This window comes from Phyllobates terribilis, unplaced genomic scaffold, assembly GCF_046119375.1.
Source record: "Phyllobates terribilis strain yellow unplaced genomic scaffold, ASM4611937v1 Scaffold_5__5_contigs__length_657084704, whole genome shotgun sequence".
NCBI classification, from domain to species: Eukaryota; Metazoa; Chordata; class Amphibia; order Anura; family Dendrobatidae; genus Phyllobates; species Phyllobates terribilis.
The window spans coordinates 528181568-528201780 of record NW_027362765.1 but is presented as its reverse complement, the minus strand read 5'-3'; the positions used below and the strand labels follow the sequence as shown (position 1 = coordinate 528201780).

The 20213-nt window shown below is 44.3% G+C and overlaps 1 protein-coding gene across 2 annotated transcripts in view; it reads right to left on the bottom strand.

Moving 5' to 3' along the window:
- WNT8B (Wnt family member 8B) overlaps positions 1–20213 on the bottom strand; it is a 154805-nt gene that overhangs the window by 34582 nt on the left and 100010 nt on the right. The window contains exons 3-4 of one of the 2 annotated variants that reach the window (XM_073685742.1): positions 3056–3194; positions 2355–2570 (exon numbers count right to left, since the gene is read on the bottom strand). In XM_073685742.1, coding sequence (XP_073541843.1) covers positions 2355–2570; positions 3056–3194 — 355 coding nt within the window. The remainder of the gene's footprint in view (positions 1–2354; positions 2571–3055; positions 3195–20213) is intronic. The other variant, XM_073685743.1, reaches the window with a different exon arrangement.

The following is a 20213-nucleotide window of genomic DNA, read 5'->3' as shown; positions in this document are numbered from 1 at the left end:
AGTTATCTGAGCACACAAATCTCCAAGTGGGGGCCAAACTTTTGCATTCGCTCATTTTACTTTTTGTAATTTTGAAAATGAAAAAGATGACAATATTTATATATTTTTTTTTTGCCTATAATACAAAGTAAGTGTGTCATCTTTAACTTTAGGCCCTATAGAGATCATTTCATCTTCAATTGCTTAACTGTTCACAATAACAGTAATTTTGACCAGGGGTGCCCAAACTTTTATATGCCACTGCACAGGAGAGTGCAGGGAGTCTGGAGAAGAAGCAGGGAGCTTGTGGGAAATATAGTTTACAGCGGTCACTTGGTCAGCTCTGAAGAAACACACACTTTACACTGAGCAGAGAGGCACAGTTATAAAGAAGTTGGAGCCAGTAAGAAGAGTAAGAATGTAGCCAATGAGTATCTGAAGGCAATGTTGAGTTACTTTAGAGCGGTTATTCAGTTAACAGTGGCCTTTTGTTGTTGAAAAAAATTGAAAAATGGCTTCAGGGACACTTTTATATTCTCCCTTGAAAGCTTTTTTATGGCGCTGCCCACATGGTCCCCAGACCAATCTCCAGCTATCATTATGTCTAAAACAAAAGTGGGAGTCATCACTGAAGAGGATAGTAATCCATTCCAACCTCCACTGCCAGCTTGATTTGCACCATTTACCTTTGAGATCATTGGCATAAGGTCAATGAAAAGGTTTCCACAAGAGAACGTCACACTGGTTTTACTCCTGGGATTATGATGTGGAGTGGCAAAATGTATAGTAGCCGTACCCCTCTAGTCTTTATTCTAGATACAGCTCTGTGTTACATTGACTTAGTCGTGGAACCAATGGTACGGCCATCTCTCCAAAGTGTCCCAGGAACTGTTTTTCAACAGGTCAATGCCCGACCAAATGTTGCTCATACAGACAACCATTAACCTTATTGATAATCTTCCAAGGCATGTAGGTGCGTGTATTTCTGGTGATCATATTCTATACTGAAAAAATCGAGAGGTTTTGAAAATGTTGTTTTAATTTTTTTTATCATTTGCATATCATTAACATGTCTATCCTGTGATTTACATAATTCCATAATTTTTCCTTCTTGGTGCTGCAATTTCAATATTGAGGACTGTACTGTATTTCATTTAAAGGAAAGTCTGATGTCAGACTGATTTAAATGTATTTCATATGTTTGCATATACCTTGCATTTGTAAAGCAAAGAAACTTCACTTTCCAAACCTTTCAAATGTATGGCTCAAAGTGATAAGAAAATGTAACAACAACATCATATCGGTATTCTGGATTTTTTTAGTAGCCTACTTTCTATTGCAGTATTACATTATTTCACCAGTTAAATGTAATTAAAAAAAAATATTAGAAAATGAACACAATTATTGGAATTTGTGATTCTTTATGAAGCTGTATTGAATCAAATAGATTAAAATACTGTAAATGTGGATGAGATGTTGAAACATAAAATCATTTTAGAGTAATTAAATTATAGATTTTCAATATTGTGCAAAACAATCCCCAATGAAAACCATCATCATACTGACAAGAAGTACAAAATGTTTAATATTTTAACATGTGCCCAGTGTGCTTTGGTCATGCTCTTGATCATTTTACTTAAAGGATTACTTATATTCCCCTATAGAAAGTGGCCTTATGGCCAAGTTGAACAATGAATACATTTAGCAAAGGTCTTCTGATGCACCCAGTGGTTTCCATTTTGGTTCCTTGATGGGTTCTGTATACCTGTAGAGGTCATCAAGCACGTGATCTTTTATGATAGAGTTTTGCATTTTCATTGGTTAAAAAAAGTGGCAAGGACCCATCTGGTTAACATTGACTTCGTAATCTGCAGCTGGACAACAACAGAGCTGTCTCTATTTATTTTTGCCAGGTAAACTCCATATCTTTCTGAGGTTACTAGCCATGCTGTGGTTTCTTTTGAATAAGGCAATTCTAGGGCATTTCATTTAAAAGATCTTGTTTTTTATGAGGAAAACCATCTTGCTGTAAAAGAAGATTTCCTGACAAAATTTTGATCTATTTTTAATGTATCATAGTTTCCCACATAGTGAACAAAAAACAGAAAAAGTTCAAAGATGTATGTAATAGGTTTGATAAAATTAACTACTCTTGACTTCCACATATGACAAGTCATTTTTTGTTAAGAGATTACAAAAAAAAGACACAAACGTTGAAGCGTTAATATTATCTGTATATATCCTCATACGTTAGGCAAGTTTTACAGTTTTCTGTCTCTGAAAACTAGAACCAGGGAGCTGCTCAGTACCACCTGAGGGGCATAAAAATTACAAGCTGAAGAAATGGACCTATGTAAAAACATGAAAACTCTAACCTGGGGAAATGAATCCTGCTGAAACAGAGCCTCCAGGTGGTGGATAATTCGGTGTAAATGGAATCTGGAGACGAGATAAGAGAGTCCGGTTGTATTGGGATTCCAGTCTGGAGAGGAGGATCCTGTTGAAATTAATACTCCAGACTGGAGTAGGAGATCCAGTTTCATAGTGGCTGCTGCCTGTGGTAGAAGATCCAGTAGAATGAGGGTTCCAGTCTGGAAAAGAGGATACTTGGGAAATTGAGGGTTTATTAACCCCAGTCACTGTATGTTGAGTATATTTTGAAATTTGCTAATAAAAACTTGCTGTTTTGGAGAGCAAAAAAAATTGACCAATGAAGATGAAAGAAAATCCGGTTGATTAGAAGACAGAAACTTTAAATGAAAATGGACTCCACCACCAGGAAAAAAACACTAAAATTGCCAAACAACCCAGACAAGCTTGCTGAATCCAAGCAATGGCTCTCCAGATTCCAAAAAACTAGAAGTTTATTCAGGTGTCAATAATCAATGCATGACCTTTAAGCACCCTTTAGGATTCTTTTTCCAAGTTGTAATGGGCAACTGTGGCTCAGGAGTATTTAACTAACCATATACATCAACAATGCTGTAATCAAAATGTCAAATTCAGAAGTAACATTTTTTTACTAAATAAAATATAAAATTATGTGATAAACATGATGAGTTTGGAAGCTTCTTACCACTACGTAGTCCACTATGACTGGAAAGTTGCAGTGTTCTCTCAGGACAGTTCCACCGATCCCAAGCAAACTGGTATTTACACTCTTCAATACCACTTTGTGCTCCAGCTGCCACACTGCTTGAGTAGATAAGGTAAGCCTGTAAGAAACGTAAATTATGTGATGACATCCTATTTCTTCACACATATAACAAGGAAAAGAATCTTTGGAGAATAAGAGGCCATTTAGACAGGCCTAAGATTGCTCATTCTTGTCAACCTGTGTAAACAGGCCAGCAATCACCAGATGAACAAGCAAAAAACGTGTTCATTGGGTGAGATAATTTTTAAGTCTACTTGTTCGTAATTCTCGTTAGCACATGATGTTCTATTTGCTAAGGATGATTATAGTACTGATCGATTTGTGCACAAATAAGTATGGTTAGCCTGTCTTGCTTGCAGGCTTGCATGCAGCTGATCTGTGATCATTTAACAGTCGTGTTCAGCCTAAATGGGCTCTATCTTTGCTTTCAAATCAGGCAAATTTCCTTGCTCAGGCTATGCACACCTGGCATCTAGATGCCAGGACACCCTGCCAGTTTTTTCAGGTGAAGCTACTTCACGGAAACGGTCATTTTTCTTAAGTAGCTTTGCCGACAGTTTTGCCGTCATACTTGAGGTGGCCTCGCCGTTGGAGGCTTCCAAGCCGAAGCTGGCCGAAGTATGAGCATGTCACTTCTTTAACGCATCAAAGTTTCACGAAGCCTGAAACGTGAAGACATGACATAAGACAGAACATGTGCACAGCAATGTCGTTCTGACATTGCTTTGCACCATGTCCTTTTTTTTGGCCATTTTTGAGAAAGACGTCGTGTTTCTTTTGTACTTTGTCTACAACTATATTTTACCTTTATTAGCAGGTAAACGATAGTTCAAGCCTGAAAGATAGTCTGCTTGTTTTTGCTAGGGAACTAGGGAAAGGGGGAAGTGGAGACCTCCTAGTCTGGTTTAGTATCACCATGTCTCAACTACCATCCCTATATTGCCTCTTCAGCAATCGCCGAATGTGTGAGGGAGGAGATGAGCACTAGTCGATCTCCGCTAAACTCTATAGACAACAAGGGTAGACAAACAGGGGGAGAATGCTTAGCTTTAGATGACTCCAGACAAATAAGAACTCGGCCCCAAGTTTCAGAGAGGACGAAGTACTGCTTTTGCTAAGCCTTCACAAGTAGAAATGAATATAGCCGGCACCTCCCTCTCAGACACACCAGGTATATATACACCCAGGTGAGGGAGCTAGTTACCAGAGGGAGGTAGCCGCTAGGTCCTAGAGACAGCCTCTCATTTAAGAAGATGTCTGTAATGCCAAACGTAGAGATCTCCTGCAACCAACTGCAGGGCGACTGTCTGTCATCCCCGGCCACCAAAAACGATGAGAGAGGAGGCCTGCGGTTGTCTTACCACCTGGATGCCCAGCAAGCACAGAGTTATGATGTACACCTGAGCAAGTGTCTTGGCATTTGGAATTGTTGGAATGCGATGAAGTGAACCATTTTACTGAATCTATCTACTACCACCAAAACCACCATTTTGCCTGCAGAAACCGGTAGGTGAGTAATAAAGTCCATGGACAAGAGTGTCCATGGCCTACTAGGGATAGGTAGCGGAAGAAGAGTACCAGACGGACGGGTATGCAAAACTTTAGAACGCGCGCAAATACTACAAGCAGCTATGTGTTCATTCACATCCCGATGCAACCCCGGCCACCAAAAACGAGAGAGGAGGCCTGCGGTTGCCTTACCACCTGGATGCCCAGCAAGCACAGAGTTATGATGTTCTTTATTACTTTGCGGTGCAGATCAAATGGTACAAATAACGTTCCTGTGCCTCCAACACCTCACCTTCCAGTTCAGGATAAAGTGCCGAAATGACTAGCCCTTTCTGTAATATCGGTCCAGGGTTCTCATGGTCACCACCACCAGGGAAGCTCCGCCTTGACATTTTTGACCCCTGGACAAAAAGTGACAACAAAATTGAATCTAGTAAAAAACAGGGACCATCTGGCTTGCCTAGGGTTGAAACGTTTAGCTGAGTGGAGATATGACAGCTTCTTATGGTCAGTAACAGTAATAGGATGGACAGCCCCCTCCAACCAATGTCGCCATTCCTCGAACGCCAATTTGATCGCCAAAAGTTCCCTATTACCCACGTCATAATTTCTCTAAGCCAAAGACAATTTTTTAGAAAAGAAGGGGTATGGACGCCATTTACCAGAGGACGAACCTCGAGACAACACTGAACACTGGATTTTGGCTGTTGGAGCTGAAAAGAGGACATTGGTAAACCAGGGGAGGAGTCCTGAGGAGATAATTTGCATATTCCCACTGCATTTTGGGGTAAGTGAAGAGTCTCCGTGAGCTCAAAGAACACTGGATTTTGGCTGTTGGAGCTGAAAAGAGGACATCGGTAAACCGCGCCCCTCCCGGCGTGCGCATTTTGAAGCTTTTTTCACTGTTTTCAGAACATTAACAGTAAGAACATGGAAGAGTCCAGGAGCCATTTGGTGAGCTGCATATCCTGCTACATGTTCACAGACTTGCCAGTGGAAAAGCCAAACTTCACATGCCAGAAATGCAAGCTTGTGTCCCTGTTGGAGGAAAAGTTGCGAAATCTAGAAGAGAGGTTAACTACCTTGAAAATCATTAAGGAAGGTGAAGAGTTCTTAGACAGAGCAGAATTATCTCTTCATGATTCAGAAAGAGAAGAAATTCGAACTGCACCTGATGAAACAGAGGAATGGAAGCATGTGACCCACAGAAGCAGGAGGATCGAGAGGCAGTCAGCACCCATATTGCTCAGGAACCAGTACCAGGCTCTCACGCAGGAGAACCATGAAGAAATACAGCAAGATAAGACTTTGCCAGCAATGAAGAACCTTGTAAGCCCTCAGAATCCTCCTGGATGGAGAAAGAAGAATGTTGTGAAGAAAAAACGGAGAGTGGTGGTCATGGGGGATTCCCTGCTAAGAGGAACAGAGGCCGCTATCTGCAGACCAGACATAACCTCAAGAGAAATGTGCTGTCTTCCAGGAGCAAAAATTAAAGATGTGTCTGACAGGATATCAAGACTCTTCAGACCTACAGATCACTACCCATTCCTGCTAATACATGTGGGGACAAATGACACCGCAAGAAAGGACCTGGAAACCATCTGCAGTGACTTTGAAGACTTAGGCAAGAAAGTGAAAGAATTGGGAGCGCAGGTGGTCTTCTCATCCATCCTCCCAGTGGATGGCCATGGAACAATGAGGTGGAATAAGATTCTACAGGTGAACAACTGGCTACGTCGATGGTGCCGTCAACAAGGATTTGGATTTCTGGATCACGGAATGAATTACCTATACGATGGACTACTTGCTAGAGATGGGGTGCACCTTACGAAGACTGGAAAACATGTATTTGGAAGTCGCCTTGCTACACTCATCAGGAGAGCTTTAAACTAGAACAATGTGGGAAGGGAAGCAAAAGGCCAGAAAAAGCCATACAGCTGACAAATACTATTGAGATCTCTGCTACTGGAAGTGGAAAAGAAGAACAAAGACAAAACAATTTAAATAATAAAAATATGGGAGGAAGAGAAACCAATCACAAACTAAAATGTTTTTATACAAATGCACAAAGCATGGGCAACAAACAAGGAGAATTAGAACTACTAATGCAGGAAAAGGAATATGATGTCATTGGAATCACTGAAACGTGGTGGGACGATACACATGATTGGAATACAAGGCTAAAAGGATACAACTTATTTGCAAGAAACAGACTTGATAAACGAGGAGGAGGTGTCGCATTGTATGTTAGAAAAGCGTATATCTGCACAGAGATTGAAGCTTCAGAGACTGGGAGTTCTGTGGAAACTGTTTGGGTAAGAATACAAGGAGAGAACAACGGAAAGGACACCATTGTAGGCATTTACTACAGGCCATCTGGGCAAGCTGAAGATATGGATGAACTCTTTATGTATCAAATGACCAAGTTCTCCAAAAAATATGACGTAGTTGTCATGGGAGATTTCAACTATCCAGACATTTGTTGGGAATCTCTCTCAAGTAAAACTAACAGGTCAAGCAAATTCTTATCCTCTCTTGCTGACAACTTTATCTTCCAAAAGGTAGGGGAGAAAACAAGGGGATCTGCTACTTTGGATCTAATCCTTATAAACAGGGAGGAAATGGTTGAGGAGGTAAAGGTGGCTGGGACCCTAGGAGGCAGCGATCATGCTATTATAGAATTTTGGATAACTAGAGGAGGAAGACATGTGAAGACTCAAACTTCAAGGTTAGATTTTAGAAAGGCAGATTTTAAGAGACTCAGAAAGAGAATAGGAGGGATCCAATGGCTGGATGTCCTTAAGGACAAAAATGTACAGGAAGGATGGGAAATTTTTAAAAATGAGATTCTCAAAGCACAATCGTTAACCATCCCGAAAAGTAGGAAGAATGGGAAGCATTTAAGGAAACCAGGATGGATGAACACAGAACTTAAACACATGCTAAAAAGAAAGAAAGAAATGTTTATTAAATGGAAAGAGGGAGGCATATCTAAAGAAGATTATAATGCAGTCTGCAGATCCTGCAGGGCACGTATCAGGTTAGCTAAAGCTGACAATGAATTAAGGCTTGCAAGAGATGTCAAAAGCAATAAAAAAGGATTTTGGGGGTATGTCAAAAGTAAAAGAAAAGTCAAAGATGCTATAGGATTTTTACAGGATGAAAATGGAGAAATGGTAAGAGAGGATGTTGAGAAGGCCGAACTTTTTAACTCCTATTTTGCATCTGTTTTCTCTCAGAAAGAAAATGTAACATCAACTAATCTTCACTGTCCTTTTAAAGGAATAGAGGAATCCAAGTTATCTGTAAACAGAAAGATTGTGAGGGAATATTTAGCTAACATAAATGAGTTCAAGTCTCCAGGTCCAGATGAATTACACCCCAGAGTACTGAAGGAGATCGTAGAAGAAATTTTAGAACCACTCTCCATAATCTTTGAAAATTCTTGGAGAACAGGAGAAGTCCCAGAAGACTGGAGAAGAGCAAATGTTGTTCCTATCTTCAAAAAGGGGAAGAAGGTGGACCCAGGGAACTATAGGCCGGTGAGTCTATACCAGGAAAGATCTTTGAACAAATTATTAAACAACATGTATGTAAGTACCTGGATAAGAATGAAGTGATTAACCAGAGTCAGCGTGGGTTTGTAACTAACAAGTCATGTCAGACTAACTTAATTTCCTTCTATGACAGAATCACTGACTGGGTGGATCAGGGAAATGCTGTAGATATAGTATATCTTGACTTCAGCAAAGCATTTGACAAAGTATCTCACACCATCCTTATTGAAAAAATGACCAAGTATGCAATGGACCAGGCAACTGTTAGGTGGATTCATAACTGGCTTAGTGATTGGACTCAAAGGGTGGTTGTAAATGGCTTCACATCCAGCTGGATGAATGTCTCAAGTGGGGTACCACAGGGCTCCGTCCTGGGACCTGTATTGTTCAACATCTTTATCAATGATTTAGATGAAGGAATTGAGGGTAAACTGATTAAATTTGCTGATGACACAAAGCTAGGAGGGATAGCTAATACTAGAGAAGAGAGAGGGAAGATTCAAAAAGACCTAAATAAACTGGAGCAGTGGGCAGCAACCAACAGAATGGTTTTTAACAGGGAAAAATGCAAAGTACTACATCTGGGCAATAAAAATGAAAAAAGCATATACAGAATGGGAGGAATAGAGCTAAGCAACAGTACATGTGAAAAAGACTTAGGTATACTAATAGATCATAGACTGAACATGAGTCAACAGTGTGATGCAGCAGCAAAAAAGGCAAATACAATTCTGGGATGTATTAACAGAAGCATACAGTCTAGATCACGTGAAGTCATTATCGGTCTTTACTCCTCTTTGGTCAGACCTCATCTGGAATACTGTGTACAGTTTTGGGCACCACATTTTAAAAAAGACATAGACAAACTGGAGCAAGTTCAGAGAAGAGCGACCAGAATGGTGACTGGTCTGCAAACCATGTCCTATGAGGAACGGTTGCAGGATTTGGGAATGTTTAGCTTGCAAAAAAGAAGACTGAGGGGAGACTTAATAGCTGTCTACAAATATGTCAAGGGCTGTCACATTGTAGAAGGATCATCTTTATTCTCATTTGCACAAGGAAAGACTAGAAGCAATGGGATGAAACTAAATGGGAGGAGACACAGATTAGATATTAGAAAAAACTTTTTGACAGTTAGGGTGATTAATGAGTGGAACAGGCTGCCAAGAGAGGTGGTGAGTTCCCCTTCAATGGACGTCTTCAAACAGAGGCTGGACAGAAATCTGTCTGAGATGATTTAGTGAATCCTGCTTTGAGCAGGGGGTTGGACCAGATGACCCAGGAGTAGAGATAAGCGTTGTTCTACTCGAACTGTTCGCCAATCTCAAATTCGAGCTGTTTTGGGCGGTGTTCGAGCCGGTCGGCGAACACGAACAATTTGAGAAAAATTCGGCTGTTCGAGGTTATGTTCGATAACTGTTCGTGCACCAAAATCATAACTGGATTTTTTCTCAGTAATGATGAAAATTAATGTTAATACGCAGTTTGAGTGTACAGCGGGGCGGGGGGAGGGGCAGGGGATGGATCTCTGCAGGAACAATGAAGATCTCCATTTTTTTTTCTCTTTCCCGCATTTGCAGTGGGGAGGTGCAATCTGTCAGCCTATCAGCAGCGCACACACGGAGCGAAGTGCTTTTTTTCACACAAGCAAGGGCATGTGTGATTGGCAGTGTATGTCACATGTCCTTGCCCTATAAGACCAAGCCATTTTCCCCGTCGCCACCATTTTCTCACTGCTGCAGCTGCGTGTTAGACGGCACCGCTGTTGCTGTGTGCGCTATACCTTGTTAATTTCAAGCCAATTTTCGCACAAATATACAGATAGCTTGGGAGTAGGGAATAGTTGTGATTGCAGTCCTTTTAAGGACTAGGTTACAGCATTTCCTACGACTTTTATCAGGCAGGTCTGTGCTCTTAAATAGATAGATTGTGGGAGTAAAGACTAATTGTAATTGGAGTCCTTTTCAGGACTAGGTTACATCAGTTCCTATCAGTTTTTGCCAGGCAGGTCTGTGCCAGTGCTGTGCAAGTTTTTTTCACAGCATTTGGCTGAATCTAGCAAAGCTAATCCTTTTTGGCCTATTGCAGAGTGTGTTAGTCAGTGGAGTAGCCTATCTGTGTTGCAAGATATACCACCTGTGTATAGAATACCAATTTTTTTACTGCACCTAGTGAAGTAAAATCTTTTGGGCATAGCATCATTCTATTAGTCCATCTATACTGACCTCCATCAGGTTGCAAACTGAATATAATTTTTTTCTGCATCTAGCTCTGAAAAAATATTTGGGCTTCTAGCAGTGTGTGGGACTTGGTCTATTAGTCCATCTATACTGACCTCCATCAGGTTGCAAATTAAAAATAATTTTTTTCTGCATCTAGCTCTGAAAAAATATTTGGGCTTCTAGCAGTGTGTGGGACTTGGTCTATTAGTCCATCTATACTGACCTCCATCAGGTTGCAAATTAAAAATAATTTTTTTCTTCATTTATCTCTGAAAAAATATTTGGGCTTCTAGCAGCGTGTGGGACTTGTTCTATTAGTCCATCTATACTGACCTCCATCAGGTTGCAAATTAAAAATAATTTTTTTCTGCATCTAGCTCTGAAAAAATATTTGGGCTTCTAGCAGTGTGTGGGACTTGGTCTATTAGTCCATCTATACTGACCTCCATCAGGTTGCAAATTAAAAATAATTTTTTTCTTCATTTAGCTCTGAAAAAATATTTGGGCTTCTAGCAGTGTGTGGGACTTGTTCTATTAGTCCTTCTATACTGACGTCCAGCAGGTTGCAAATTGAATATAATTTTTTTCTGCATCTAGCTCTGAAAAAATATTTGGGCTTCTAGCGGTGTGTGGGACTTGGTCTATTAGTCCATCTATACTGACCTCCATCAGGTTGCAAATTAAAAATAATTTTTTTCTGCATCTAGCTCTGAAAAAATATTTGGGCTTCTAGCAGTGTGTGGGACTTGGTCTATTAGTCCATCTATACTGACCTCCATCAGGTTGCAAATTAAAAATAATTTTTCTCTGCATCTAGCTCTGAAAAAATATTTGGGCTTCTAGCGGTGTGTGGGACTTGGTCTATTAGTCCATCTATACTGACCTCCATCAGGTTGCAAATTAAAAATAATTTTTTTCTGCATCTAGCTCTGAAAAAATATTTGGGCTTCTAGAGGTGTGTGGGACTTGGTCTATTAGTCCATCTATACTGACCTCCATCAGGTTGCAAATTAAAAATAATTTTTTTCTGCATCTAGCTCTGAAAAAATATTTGGGCTTCTAGCAGTGTGTGGGACTTGGTCTATTAGTCCATCTATACTGACCTCCATCAGGTTGCAAATTGAATAAAAAAAATTTCTGCATCTAGCTCTGAAAAAATATTTGGGCTTCTAGCGGTGTGTGGGACTTGGTCTATTAGTCCATCTATACTGACCTCCATCAGGTTGCAAATTAAAAATAATTTTTTTCTGCATCTAACTCAGCCAATAGTTTTGGCCTAATACCACAGTTTGGCCACTCAGCTCTGCTCGGTTACCATCCATTGTTTTTTTGTGCAAACAACTCCAGAGTTGTGAATTAGTTAACCACCAAAATGAGTGGAAAAAGGCCTGCTGCTGGTGGAAAGGGGAATAGGCGTGTTGGGAAGGGGAAAAAAGGTTGTGTCCGTGGGGTAGGTGCAGAAGAAAGACCATCTTCCAGCCAAACTAAAATGTCTACTTCTTTTAGCGGACAATGTGATAAGATCCCTTTCTTACGGCCACGCCAATCGCTACAAATTCCAGATGAGGCACAAAAACAGCAGGTGCTTCAACGGATATCAAGTGCTCCTTTAAGTGGGCTCTCCTCCACATCAACTTCAACATCACAAATACTCCAGTCCTCAAAGGTGTCACCCAAATCGCACTTGCTTCCTCACAGCTCCCAAATCTCCAGCTGCCCGTCTGAGTATGAGGTAGAACAGATGGTTGAGTCTGCAGAGCTGTTTACTCATACTATAGCCTGGGAATCAGAGGTCGACTCCAGCGCTTCTGTGAATCCAGACGAGGAAATGATCTGCACTGATGCCCAGAATCTTTATGAGTCGGATCCAGGACCAGACGCAGAAGGTTCTGACCATAATGTAGACCCTCATTCCCAAACTGTAACTCCTGTTGGTGGAGACAATGAGGAAGACGATGATAAGACTCAAATACCTGATTGGAGCGACAACTTTAGTTTTTTGTCAGGGCAGGAACAGGTTGGCTCTGAGGACGACGGGTGTGATAACGCACAGGGTGATGATGATGAGGTCGGAGATCCCACTTACTGTCAACCCACAGTCAGCCAAGAGATGAGGTCAGCAGAGGAGGTGGAGGAAGATGCTAGTGACGACGAGGTCAGGTTGCGCCTTCCTGGACAGAGACGTAGTACTGGAAGCACGTCAACAACTGCATCCTCAAACACAACTCTGCCTCTCACCACAAGTCGTGGTGGCTCTTCAGGTCGCATGGGTGCTAAGCCTTGCATAGCCTGGGCATTTTTTCAGATCGATAAAGATGACCCAACTCGTGTTATCTGTAACATTTGTCAGCAAAAGCTAAGTAGAGGCCAAAAAATACATAGTTTGAGTACTTCATGCATGAACCGGCACATGGACATGAAGCATAAGTTGCAGTGGGAAGCTCAGTGTGCTACAATGCGGTCTAGCCGGCCGGGCCAACCACCGTCTGCCATATCTTGTGCATCCGCGGCCTCTTCATCCTCTGTGACTGGGGGGACAGCAGTCACACCTGTTTTGGGGCGCAGACCTGCCACCTCTTTACCCGCAACAGCCAGCGTGATTGGCAGGTCATCATTTTCTTTGGAGGTGGTAACACCAGCTGGTCTTGAGCGCTGTCCGACATCGATAGCACCACCTTTGGATCAAGGCAACCTAACATGTCCGCCTGCATCTTCCTCACAGACCGGCAGTTTGCCGGGGACACCCTTATCAACCCCGTCTAAGCACAATAGCCAGCCCTCGGTCCCTCAGATGTGGACAAGTAAAAGACCATTTCCTCCTAGCCATGAGAAAGCTAAGAGGTTGAATTTCACCATCTGCAAGCTCTTGGCTACAGAAATGCTGCCTTTCCGCCTGGTGGACACAGAGGATTTTCGAGACCTTATGTCCGTCGCAGTGCCCCAGTACCAGATGCCCAGTCGGCACTACTTCTCAAAGAAAGGTGTGCCTGCGCTCCACCAGCATGTCGCACACAACATCACCGCTTCTTTGAGAAACTCTGTGTGTGACAGGGTGCATTTCACCACAGACACTTGGACGAGTAGGCATGGACAGGGGCGTTACATGTCGCTGACTGGGCACTGGGTAACTATGGTGACAGCAGGACAAGGGGCTGCTGTCCAAGTCTTGCCGTCCCCACGAGTTGTGCGTCAATCCTCTTTATGTCATTTTTCCTCCACTGCTTCTGCCTCCTCAACCTCCTCTCGGTCTTCCACCTGCACCCAAAGCCTGTCTGGTCATGCCACAAGCTTTCTAACTGCGCAGAAGGGATCCTGCACACCTCCTTACTATGCTGGCAGTAGGGCTCAACGTCATCAGGCGGTTTTTACATTGAAATGTCTGGGAAATGTGAGTCACACAGCTGAGGAGTTGTGGTCAGCTCTGGAGAACCAATTTCATGAATGGTTGTCTCCACTGGACCTGAAACCAGGGAAGGCCGTGTGCGACAATGCTGCAAACCTGGGTGCGGCCCTTCGCCGGGGCAATGTCACACACGTGCCTTGTATGGCTCACGTGTTGAACCTGGTTGTCCAGCAATTTTTAGCCCACTATCCCAGACTAGATGGCCTTCTGCAGAGGGCACGGTCGCTGTGTGCTCACTTCCGCCGTTCGCATCCCGCAGCTCAGCGACTTACATCTCTACAGAAGTCGTTGGGCCTGCCACTTCACCGGCTAAAATGCGATGTGCCTACCCGGTGGAATTCAACTCTGCACATGTTGCAGCGACTGTGGCAGCACCGACAAGCCCTGGTGCAATACGTTCTGACGTATAGCCTGGGCCAACGAGATTCAGAGGTGGGGCAAATCACGCTGGAGGAGTGGTCTCAGATCAGGGACCTATGCACCCTTCTGCACAGTTTTGAAATGGCGACGAAGATGTTTAGTGCTGACGATGCCATTATCAGCATGACTATTCCGGTGATTTACATGCTGGAGCACATGTTAAACAGAATTCGGAGTCAGGTGGTGGCACAAGAGGAGGTGGAGGAAGTAGAGGAGGAGGAGTTGTATGCGGAAGGGCTAACATCTGCAAGGTCCAGACGGTCGGCAGCACCAAGGCGGCAGGCATGTGAGGGTGGGGGAGATGGTTTTACCAGGGCGCATGGTAGCAGCCAAACTAGTGAGGAAGGTGCAGGAGCCCAGGAAGAAGTGGAGGACGAACTGATGGAAGACTCATCAGATGAGGGAGACCTTGATCACATTTCTGTTGTGCGAGGTTGGGGGGAGAGGACAGAGGAAGGAAGCATGATTGTTACCTCGCCACCAACACAACAGGGACTTGGTGCTCCTGGATGCGCAACACACATGAGTGCCTTCTTGCTGCACTACCTGCAACATGACCCTCGAATTGTGAGAATTAGAAATAATCCTGACTACTGGGTTGCCACACTGTTAGATCCCCGGTACAAAAGTAAATTTGCAGAAATTATTCCTGCCATAGAAAGGGATGCACGCATGCAGGAGTATCAGCAGAGACTGTTGCAGAATCTTACATGTGCTTTTCCACAAAATACCAGTGGTGCACGTAGTGAATCTCACAGTTCCAACTTGCCAACCGTGGGACCGTCAAGTGTTCAGCACTCAAACCGTAACAGAACCACAGTATCTGGTGGTAACATCAATTTTGCGGAATCATTTCACCACTTTTTTAGCCCATCCTTTGCAAGGCCACAGGAGACAAGAAGTCTGACACATAGTCAACGCCTAGAGACGATGGTACAGGAGTATCTCCAAGTAAACATTGAAGCCACGACTGTGTCACTGGACCCTTGCTCTTTTTGGGCTTCCAATCTGGATAAATGGCCGGAGCTAGCCACTTACGCCTTGGAGATCTTGTCATGCCCCGCAGCCAGCGTTCTGTCTGAACGTGTGTTCAGCGCTGCTGGTGGTGTGCTGACAGATAAGCGCACGCGGCTCTCCACTGATAATGTAGACAGACTCACGTTCATAAAGATGAACAAATCATGGATCCGAAACGACTTTTCTACCCCTGTGTCATCCTGGGGAGAGTAAAAGCTTGATGATTGTTTAAAATCACCCTACCAACCGTTTTAAGCTTTCAAATTACTAATCATGTTTATCTGTATCTTGACTGGAAAATAATTTGGGCTTTGTAGCAGTGTGCAGCACTGATCCTATTAGGCCATCTATAATAAGCTCCACCAGATTTAAAATTAAAAATAATTTTTAGCTGCATCTAGCCCGGAAAATAATTTTGGGGCTCCGAGATGCGCAAGACACATAAGTGCCTTCTTGCTGCACTACCTGCAGCATGACCCTCATATTGTCAGAATTCGAAGTAATCATGACTACTGGGTTGCCACACTCTTAGATCCCCCAAACTTTTCGATCAACCTTTTCATTTTAATAAAGACCAAAAAAATGGTCATTTTTGAAATTATAAGCATTAGCAGGTTGTTAGAAACTGAAATCAAACAGTTTTCAACTCAAAACTTTATTCTAGGTGATGTTACATTTTCACATAGGACCCCTTGTTCGAAAGGAGCTTCTGAACTCTCTCGTCCATTGAATTTGTCAGGTTTTGGATGGTTTCTGCTTCAATTGTTTTGCATGAGGACAGAATACCCTCCCAGAGCTGTTGCTTAGATGTGAACTGCCTCCCGCCATCATAGACACTCCTTTTAATGATGCTCCAAAGGTTCTGAATGGGGTAGAGGTCAGGGGAGCATGGGGGTCACACCATAAGTTTGTCCCCTTTTATGCCCATATCAGCCAGAGATGCAGATGTTTTATGTGCAGCATGAGATGGTGCATTATCATGCAGAAAAATGATCTTGCTGTGAAATACACGGTTCTTCTTCTTGAACCATGGCAGGAAGTGCTGTTTGAGAAAATCCACATACATTATGGAGTTCATCTTTAGCGCCTTCAGGGATCCTAAAGGGGCCGACAATCTCTCTCCCCATGATTCCAGCCCAAAACATTACTCCACCTCCTCCTTGTTGGCGCTGTAGCCGTGTTTGCGTGGGGTGTCCATCAACCAGCCATCCTCCACTCCATCCATCTGGACCATCGAGCGCTGCACGGCACTCATCCGTGAACAAAACAGTTTTGAAATCAGTCTTCATGTAATGTTTGGCCCACTGGAGCCGTTTCTGCTTGTGTGAAGTGGATAGAGGAGGTCGACAGGATGGCGTATGCACAGCTGCAAACCTCTGAAGGACCCTGCATCTTGTTGTTCAGGGGACGTTGGAGGCACAAGCAGCTTCAAAAACTTGTCTGCTGCTATGACAAGGCTTTTTTGCCGCTGCTCTTTCAACCTGACGTAATTGCCTGTAGGAAAGAGTCCTCAATTTGCCCTTATCAGCACGCACACGTGTGTACTGTGAATCAGCTACATACTTCTCGATTGCCAAGACACTTCATCCTGATCATCGCACAATGTTGATTGTAGTCATGCCTTGACCTAAACACTCCACAATTTGTTGCTTCTCAGCAGCCGACACATCCTTTTTCTTTCCCATTTTGGCAGAAAATGTAGGCTGCTGAATAATGTGAGAGAGCCTTCTTAAGTAGTCTTGCCTTTCATTGGACACACCTGACAAACTAATTAGCACTGGTGTCTGCAATTGCTTACAGTGATATAAAGAGCCCTGACACACATCACCATCAATGAGTTTAACTGACAAACAAACAAATTCTTCCCTTATCACTCCTAAACACTTTTTGCATAATAATTTGGAACACAGTGTACATGTGCTTTTCCACAAAACACCAGTGGTTCACGTAGTGAATCTTACAGTTCTAACTTGCCAACCGTGGTCTGTATGGAGTTGTTCAATAAAGGGCCCAAAATTAAGATAACATAGATGGGAGAGGTCTCTATGAATAGGAATTCCTAAGTATTTGATACCCTGTGAGGGCCAGGCAAAGGGAAAGTTGAACTGGATGGAATCCTATATGGATTTGGGGAGGGAGACATCGAGGGCCTCAGACTTCGCTGCATTGATTTTAAAATTTTACCATGTAACAAAGTGATCTATTTCAGCCATAACAGCATGGATGGATATATGTGATTGAGTGATATATACTAGGACATCATCAGCAAATAGAGAGCACTTGTACTCGGTGCCTCCCACCTCAATCCACCTAATATTGGGGTTATGGCGAATTGATGAGAGCAGGTGCTCCGTCACTAGGATGTATAAGAGAGGGGACAGAGAACATCCCTGCCTTGTCCCATTGGTGATTGTGAAAGGTGATGAAAATGTTCTGACGCGCCCCCTGGGCCTTGGGACACCCGGAGCCGGACCCTTTTTGGTGGATGCTGGTGGTTGTAGTCTTCGTGGCGGCGATCCGGTTCCGTGGCTCAGGGCGGTCAAACCAGTGGCGGAACTATTTATGTGGTTTTGATGTTTAAATGTCCGACTACGCCACCCGTGGATTGCGGTCAGAGTGAACCGCCGCTACAGGGCAGACCGCTAAGGCTGGTGTTGTGGGTGCAGCAGAGCGTAGCATAACTCCCCACGGGAGGAGTATAGCCTCAGGGCAGTGTATGCGGAGGATGGGGGTGATGGTGCAGGGCAGCAGCAGTAACGACACGGAGTCAGTGATGCAGTTCAGGGCCTTTACTCACAGTTCTTATTATCCAGACCACGTCTGCAGGTAACGGCTGCCCACGTCGTACTGTGCTCACCAGGTGAGGGGCTCAGACAACTCCCAGATAACTTTGGAGCGCTTCACAGGACCCCCTTTGTGTGTCCTTTGTCTGGCCTTTCTTACCAACACTTCTGTCCGGCTGCCTCGGGCCTCCTCTTGGTAAACTTGGCGCCAGTTTCCCTGACCCTATGTGGTGCCTTCCTAGCGGGTGGAGCAAGGGGCTGCGCCACATAAAATGTCAGAGCCTCCGGTTTCTAGCTGGGGGTCGTTTCCTGCCTCCACTAGTTCGGGGACCGGTCTCCCCCTTTGGCCTGACCCCTCCACGCAGGTGGATTCGGGCGTGCGGTGGCGACTCGCCCGTCCGCACCCCTGGGATCCCTTCATTCCTCGTTCCTGGAGCCTTCTCCGCTCCTCTTCCTTCCTTCTCCCTCTTGCAGGCCTGGGCCTCTGTTACTAGGCCCGCCTCCGGAGCAGAGCTCATGCAGAGCCCCTGCTCCCTGCCACTTCTGCTCAGACTTCTCTGCACTGAACTAAGATGGTGCCCACCTTTTATACTCCCTTCTCAATGCACCCAGGAACTGCTTCCTCCCTGCTCCTGCACTGCAGGGTTCCCCTTCCTCAGTGTTCCCTCCCCCCACTCCAGCCAGGGACAGGGACTGTCGTGCCCATCTCAGGGGCATATTGGTCGCCCTGCCCCACGGCAATGTGGTGTAATGCATGCAGGTGTCGGGTCCTGATCCACACTCCATCCTTATCTGAGAGTGAGATATCACACCTCTGGGTGAGGTGCAATACGTCTGTAGCAACCGAGCCCTCGGTGCTACAGTTCCATTTATCTTCAGCCTAGGTGACGTATTGTGATACAGGGCTGTGATTTTGGCTATAAAAGGGTCCCCTAGACCCCTACCCCAAGCTTTTTAAGAGAATCATATATGGCGTGCCAGGAGACTCTATGGAATGCTTTCTCAGCATCCAACGAGAGTATCTACTTACAAATTTTTAACTGCATCTAGCCCAGGAAATACTTTGTGCCTAGTAGCAGTGTCTGCTAGTCAGCGGATTATCCCGGCTGTTAAGCAAGCTACACCACCTGTAGTTTGGACACTTAATTTTTTCAAAGGAAATGCTTCGGGACCACGGGATACTTAGTGAAGAGCATCAGGAGGCACCCCAAGGCATAGGGGCTGGGACTGGCACTAGGATGCCTTGCGGTGGACAGCCGAGCTCGATCCTTATAAAAGCTTTTTAACTGCAGCAGCTTTAGTGGACGCTACTGGAGCTGGAATTACGCGGCTGCTGGCATGAGACTTGCCCTCCAATAGATCCTTGTAAATGGATTTAAAGTGTATTCATTCAAATTAGAGGGACAATTTAAATTAAAAAGCTTAGAGCTGCCTCCACCACAGGGGGGCTCTCTCGACCCACCAGCGGACAGGCACCAGTATTGGGAGAGGGGGGCTGGCCGTCAGGGTTCACCGCGGCTCTGGCACAAACCCGGCGACACGGAGGTGGCACGGGCAGGAGCGGACTGGCCGTCTCGGCTTCTCACTTTTTGGATTTTAGAAGGGCATGACATGCCTATATCTGTGTCTCCCCCTCCTTTTACTCCTCCACCTCTTTTCTTTTCGCATGACTATATGTACTTGTCACTTTTCCATGTGTTAGTTGTGTCTTCTGAGCAGTTTGTCAGCTTTTGGACACCTTTGAAGGTGTTTTCTATGTGTTTCTATGTGTTTTTGTTTGCCTGCCATTGGTTTTAACGGCGTTCGAAGGTGTTCGACGAACAGTTCGACGAACAGTTCGGCGAACACACGGGTGTTCGACGAACCGAACCGAACTCGAACACTACGGGGGTGGCTCAACACTACCCAGGAGGTCCCCTCCAACTCTACCATTCTATGATTCTATGATTCTACAACACAGCCCCAACCCCGACATCCGACGCATCAACCTCCACAATAAAGGGTTTGAGAAACATCGGGTTGACTGAGTATAGGTGCAGTGGCAAAATGATTCTTTAAGGAAGAAAAAGCCTGGAGGGAATCATCCGACCATTTGGAAAAATCAGGCCCCTTGTTAGTCATGTCAGTAAGGGGTTTCACAATAACAGAGTGTAACATACCTGGCGG